This window comes from Octopus bimaculoides, chromosome 7 (genome assembly GCF_001194135.2).
Source record: "Octopus bimaculoides isolate UCB-OBI-ISO-001 chromosome 7, ASM119413v2, whole genome shotgun sequence".
NCBI lineage: Eukaryota > Metazoa > Mollusca > Cephalopoda > Octopoda > Octopodidae > Octopus > Octopus bimaculoides.
Window position 1 is genome coordinate 13,054,327 of NC_068987.1, and position 7,524 is coordinate 13,061,850.

At 39.4% G+C, this 7,524-nt stretch overlaps 1 protein-coding gene across 1 annotated transcript in view; it reads left to right on the forward strand.

Annotated features, from left to right (window-relative positions):
- The first annotated feature begins 1,359 nt into the window (after positions 1-1,359).
- Positions 1,360-7,524, forward strand: part of LOC106869737 (transcription factor ETV6) — a 48,325-nt gene continuing 42,160 nt past the window's right edge. The window contains exon 1 of the mRNA XM_052969120.1: positions 1,360-1,661. Coding sequence (XP_052825080.1) covers positions 1,644-1,661 — 18 coding nt within the window. The 5' untranslated portion in view covers positions 1,360-1,643. The remainder of the gene's footprint in view (positions 1,662-7,524) is intronic.

Consider the following 7,524-nt stretch of genomic DNA (forward strand, 5'->3'; position numbering starts at 1 on the left):
ATATAGATGTATATATGTATGTATGTGTCTGTGTTTGTCCCCTTCCACCATCGCTTGACAACCGATGCTGGTGTGTTAACATAGCGGTTCGTCTAAAGACCCGGTAGAGTAAGTACTAGGCTTACAAAGAATAAGTCCTGGGGTTGATTTGTTCAACTAAAGGCGGTGCTCCTGCATGGCCGCAGTCAAATGACTGAAACAAATAAAACAATAAAAGAATAGATAGATAGATAGATAGATAGATAGATAGATAGATAGATGTAATTGCGTGTGTATGTGTGTGTTTGGGTGTATGTGTACGTGAGCATGTGTCCATGTTTGTTGTGTGTATTTTTGCATATGCTCCGGTTATGTGTAGACATGTAAATGTGGGGCGTGGCTCCGAGCGTGTGTGTGTGTGTGTGTGTATGTATATGTATATGTATATATATATCTGTGTGTGTGTGTTGAGATAATAGATTACTTTGTAAATACTTTATATTTGAATAGGCAATAAACAGCAGTTTAGTCCATTTACATTTATCCAGCGAGGAGCGGCGCCGATCACACAACCTCACATACACACACTCCCACACTCACATACAGATCACCACACATACACCCTCACGTACACTCTTACACACACTCTCACACGTACACACTAACGTACACACGCCCTCACACGTACACACTCTCATACAATCACACACACACGCACGCACACAATTACACTCATGAATAAACTCAAGAACTGACACACGTGCACAATGTCACACATACACACGCGCACACACATAAACACGCAAACACTCACTCAAGCACTGTTACAGGTGCGCACACACACACACACACACATATACATGCGCAAACACACACACAGTCACATACTCGCACACGCATATTTACATTCGCACACATACAACTTCAGTCACACCGTATCAATATCTTTATCTGTCAACTTATTTACACACACACACATACATAGACAAACACACACACACACACACACACACCTGTCTATACACATATTCTCTCCTGCCACTTTCACTTTCTTTCTCCCACCCTTCATCTCTCCCTCCCTCTTCCACACCCTCCCTCTCCCTCCTTCTACCTTTATCTCCCTCCCTCTATTCTCTCTCCCTCCCTCTATTCTCTCTCCCTCCCTCTATTCTCTCTCCCTCCCTCTATTCTCTCTCCCTCCCTCACTCTTTCTCTCTGTCTCTCTCTCCCTCTTCCTCCCCCTCTCTCAATATCTTTCTTTATTTTTCTTTTCTCTGTTGCTATTGGTCTCTTTCTAATTTTCTTTCTTTTTATGACTTTGCTATTGAAAATCATTTCTTTTTACTTATTTTTCTTTGAAAATTTACATTATTTATATTTTTGTTTTCGTACATACATACATATACATATATATTTTCCTTACTTTTATTCACGTTATTGTTTATTCTTTATTTTCATTTTCATTATTGTCATTTCTTCTCTTTTTTTTTCTTTTTTGTCATTGCCGCTGTTTATTTGCCGTTGTTTTCCAACAACTTTTTTCTTCTCGCTAAGGTTAACCGGACAACATAAAAATCAACGACTTCACCAGACACACAACTCCAGTTTCTTTCTTTGGAATCTACCAACTCATTCATCAACAACAGATTAACGAAAGTAACGAAATGCCAGTGGCAAACCAGGTATGTACGCTAAACTTCAACACCAAACGAAACATCAATAACAAAATCTTATTATAATTATTGTTATTTTTACCTGTTTGTAGTATACAATTAATATCATTATTTATTATGATATTATAATAATATATAATGTATAATTATGTATAATGACAAATATATCTTATAGCTTATATCGTTTACTTCTTTCAGTCATTGGACTGCGGCCATGCCGGAGCACCGCCTTGAAGGGTTTTTAGTCGAACAAATTGACCCCAGTACATGTTGAGCTTTTTTTTGTTTTTTGTTTTTTGAAGTCTGACACTTATTTTATCAGCCTGCTATTGCTGAACTGCTAAGTTGCAGCGATGTAAACAAACCAGCACCGGCTGTCAAACGGAGGTGGATGGGGTGGCAAACGCAAAAACAAGCATAAATAAATACACACACACACACACACATAAATATATAAATATATTTTTTTATTCTTTTACTTGTTTCAGTCATTTGACTGGGGTCATACTGGAACACCGCCTTTTAGTCGAAGAAATCGACCCCAGGACTTAGTCTTTGTAAGCCGAGTACTTATTCTATCGGTCTCTTCTGCCGAACCGCTAATGTTACGAGAACGTAAACACACCAACATCGGTTGTCAAGCGATGGAAAGGGGGAGGAGAACAGACTCAAAGACACATAAATATATAAATATATATATACGACAGGCTTCTTTCAGTTTCCGTCTACCTAATCCACTCACAAGGCTTTTGGTCGGCCCTAAGCTATAGTAGAAGACATTTGCCCAAGGTGTCACACAGAGGAATTGAACCCCGAACCATGTACTTGGGAAGCAATATATATATATATTGTAGTTTAATTTCAAAGTTAGTGTTTAATCCTGCCCATATTTAGATTGAATGAATGTGGTTATTAAGCTTTAACTTTTACCTTATTCTACGGAAGATTGCAGGGAATACTTTTGCATGACTTAAAGGTTCCGTCGCTGTTTAGTTACATATTTAGGAGTTGGTTACTTATAGATTTACTTGTTGAATTTAGTTACCGATATTGTTGTACATAGTGTAAATGTGTTTGAAAGTTGTGGTTTCTTTGGTATGTTTGTTCCCAAACAACACCTCTTTTAGTGCTGTTGAACCGCCGGATTGAATGGTACTGCCCAGGTGTCGAAACCATAATGATATCCGTGGGGCAGCTGATGATGGAGGGATGTTGGAATGTTGGTATGGCTGCTTTTGTACATGTGGAATAATATTATAATACATCTTTTTGATATATAAATATATATATAGACACACATACACACACGACAGGCTTCAATACAGTTTCCGTCTACCAAATTCACTCACAAGGCATTGGTCAGCACGGAGCTCTAATGGAAGACACTTGTCCAAAGTGCCTCGCAGTGGGACTGAACCCGAAACGACGTGGCTGCAAAGCAAGCTTATGAGCCAAACGGCCATGTCTGTTTTGCTTATCCTTTCCCGGAACGAAAGCGAAAATATAATTACCAGACGAGCAACGAGGTCAATTTGTTTCCCCAATGACCCTCATCTCCGAATTTCTGTCCTTGTGCCAATATTACGTTACAGCGTCGGACGAAATACGGCGCGGTAGTTCTTCTGTCTGTCTTTTACATTTTGAGTTCAAATACTACCGAGTCCATGTTTATTTTCCATCCTTCTAGAATCGATAAGATAAAACACAAGCGAAGTTCTGGGACCGATTTGATCGAGTAACCCTTTCACCTGAAATTTGTAGCAAATTTTTATAACTCCTCCCCTGAAAGGTTGGTCTTGTGCCGAAATTTGAAACTATTAGAGCGGCGAGCTGGCAGAATCGTTACCGTGTTGGACACACTGCTTAGCGACATTTCGTTCGTCATTACGTTGTGTTCAAATTCTGCCAAGGTCAACTTTACCTTTCATCCTTTAGAGGTCTATAAAACAAATACCAGTTGAACACTCCCCCTACTCCGAAATTGCTAGCCTTGTGCTAAAATTTGAAATGATAATAATAATAATTATAATAATAATAATAATAGTTAGTTAGTTATTATTATTATTATTATTATTATTATTATTATAGGCGCAGGAGTGACTGAGTGGTAAGTAGCTTGCTTAGCAACCACATGGTTCCGGGTTCAGTCCCACTGCGTAGCATCTTAGGCTAGTGTCTTCTACTATAGCCTCGGGCCGACCAAAGCATTGTGAGTGAATTTGGTAGACGGAAACTGAAAGAAGCCCGTCGTATATATATATATATATATATATGTATGTGTGTGGATATGTTTGTGTATCTGCTTGTCCCCCCAACATCGCTTGACAACCGATGGTGGTGTGTTTACGTCCCCGTAATATAGTGGTTCGGCAAAAGAGACCGATAGAATAAGTACTAGGCTTACAAAGAATAAGTCCTGGGGTCGATTTGCTCGACTAAAGGCGGTGCTCCAGCATGGCAGCAGTCAAATGACTGAAACAAGTAAAAGAGTAAAAGATTATTATTATTATTATTATTATTATTATTATTATTATCATTATCATTATTATTATTATTATTATTATTATTATTATTATTATTATTATTGCTATCATCATCTTCAAAGCAGTGAGCTGGCAGACTCTTTAGCACGCCGAGCAAAATGCTTGGTGGCGTTTCGTTTGTCTTTACGTTCCGAGTTTAAATTCCGCCAAGGTCGACTTTACCTTCCTTATGAATTAAGTACCAGTGAATCACTGGGGTCGATGTAATCGACTAGTCCCCTTCCCGCGAATTTCAGGTTTTGTACCTTTAGTAGAAAGGGTTATAATTATTATTATCGTTTGACCTTCGAGATTCACCGAGATTTCACTGCACTCTACCAGCTGAGTGACAAGGTCAAGGGAAAGTCGATCCTTTAATTCTGTAGAGAGTTTGGAGAGATTTTAAGCGACGATGGTATGGGACTGACTCTGAGTATCGATGAAGACAGTCTAAATCTTAAGTCACTTCTGGAAGATTTTCAGGTTGGAGGTTATGGACAATTTACCAAAGTCCTTGGCCTGACAGTTCAAAATTTCTAAGGTTATTCTTGATAAACAGGTATCTTATTTCTTTATTGCCCACAAGGGGCTAAACATAGAGGGGACAAACAAGGACAGACAAAGGGATTAAGTCGATTACATCGACCCCAATGCGTAACTGGTACTTAATTTATCGACCCCGAAAGGATGAAAGGCAAAGTCGACCTCGGCGGAATTTGAACTCAGAACGTAACGGCAGACGAAACAACGCTAAGCATTTCGCCCGGCGTGCTAACGTTTCTGCCAGCTCGTCGCCTTTGATAAACAGGTATGGCAGTGTTGAAGCCTGTAACAAGCGAACATGTCTGGCACGCACTCTGTAGTGTTTGTTCATTCCTGACTGTCGGTTTGTTGAAGGACAACTATCATGTGCAGACGGATCCAGTTATCACCCAACTCCATCGTGTTGATCGAACCACCGCTTTCATTTTGATGTGGGGAAAGTAGACAGTTTGCTTCCTGGTAGTTAACTCATTTGATAAGTTTGAAGATGGAGATTTTCCTTTCAAGCCAAATCTTCATTGACGAAAGTTTAGTTTGAAAGGTTTGGCTTCGGGTAGCACCACGTGAAGAGAAAAGTGAGGAAAGACAGAGAAAGACTATCCCGCAGAAAATTTTTATAAAAAATAGAAAAGAATGACAAAACTGACCCCGTTAAGTGGGCCTGTTCTAATTTTACGATTGCAAATTGGCTCGAAGAACTGAGTGATGCCAAATGCCTTTGGTATGTTGTTGTTGTTGTTGTTGTTGTTGTTGTTGTTGTTGTTGTTGTTGTTGTTGTTGTTCTTGTTCTTGTTTAGTCCCAGATTAACCCCGACTGAACAGGCATAAGATCAAAACTCTTCCAGTCGTTATGACCATCATATCTTCCTAAGAATATGTAAGACGAGCCACATTATCAAATGTATTCTTTCTTATATCCAGGCGGTAGACAGATAGTTTAAGAAATTTAGCTGTTATTTCTAGCAGATCGAGCGACATGTAGAAGCTCGTTGACCCATGTTAATCTACGGTTGTGTGTCAGATGCTCCGAAACATCTCATGTGCTTGTCCTCCATTGCGGCTGTTTAATATCTATTTTAATCATTAATCATGTTATATGATGTATAGGTGTGAGTCAGGTACCGGCAAGACACCACAATTTGAATGATGTTGACGATCCCGAGATGAAGGAATTAAGATCGAATACTAGTTGGGCGATCCGGTAGACAGGGATGCACATCAATGAGGCACAGAGAAGCCGTCAAGAAGAACGTCCTTAATAACTCCTAATAACCCCTTGGATCTTACTGGTATCTTGTATGCGAAGCTTTCGATTAATAGCACTTGAACAAGCAAGCTATTTGCAAGTTTTTATTAATGTATTAATGACGCTGTTGATGTAATTTTATTCGATGTACATCTCCTACTGTTGCTTGCAGGGCGAGATTTTGACCTAAGGTGGGGGGGGGGGCTCAGCACTTAAAAGATTTTGGTGGCCCCATATAAATGTAATTCAAAAATATAAATTATAATAGACCATCAAATGAATTTTTATTTTATTAAAATGTAACAAAATGAACAGTAAAATGGAAAATAATTTTAATTTTTGTATACTTCCACTTTATTTATATTTGAAAAGTTTTCTCCTACTTTTTTTAATTGGAAAGTCTTTGATCAGTTTCTCACTATAACACCATGAACACTGAAATTATATTTCCAATCATATAAACTACTTCGAATAGTATTTCAGCAAGTTTAAAGTGATTTTTTTGTGCCGTAAGCCATCTACCATTTCTGTGGTACCCACTTTTCTTATGTCCTAAGCACATGCTGGTTGCTTGTTTCTTTTGTATTTTGCCATTACACTATCTCCAGCATCTATAATCCTTATGGTCAATAAAAAAAAATCAGTTCGTCTTTTTGAAAGTTACCATCCTGGGTCAAGACACGCTGTATGGTATCTAGAATGTTATCAGGCGCTCACAGTCCTCTATCAATCGGGTAATGAACCCACTAAAACTTTAGTTTCAGCAGTCTATAGAAGATGGGGAGACAGCGATGACGTTCTCAGGGGACCTCTTAGCGGCAAAGAGAATCAGCTACTGGTCTATTCCGAATACTTTGGGCCTGGGACTATGAATAATTCCCTAAAATTTTTCACCTAACAGAACTACTACGGTGGTAGGGTGGGGTACATTGCCGGTTTGAGACAATTTCTACAAGTACAGAAGTACTGTCAGCTGCGACTGTCTAAGATGCACACATAAGAAGCATTTCTGACTTCAGATTTGTCAAACAGCAGTTGCGGCATGTAGGACGATCAGACTATCGACCGAGTCCATCTTAGAGTTCACCCGTAGAAGCTACCACCTCACTTAAGCCATGAATGGCAAGAAGTTTTACTGTATCTAGAGTGGGGGTATGACGAAAGTGGTTGTGTAATAGACTCGACTGAGAGGACTGAAAAGAGACAATATCCGGTTGGCTAAGTGAGCTGTCCAACATTCACCGTAATCGGAGGGCTACTCAGTCGCAGGGTTACCCGTTTCTCGAGGAAAGCCTAACGGTCAAAGACAATCAGCCACTGGTCTGTTCCGAAGACCATTTACAGCTGAATGTACTGCAGCAACATGCATGATATGAAGGGCTTTCCTCAATAACACAACACACTGTCCGGTCTAGGAATCGACCCCACGATCGGGCAATCGGGAATGGAACACCTTAACCACTATGCCACGCGCTTTCAGAGACACTCATACACACACACACACACACACACACACACATAAACATATACATGTGTGTATATATATATATATATATATATA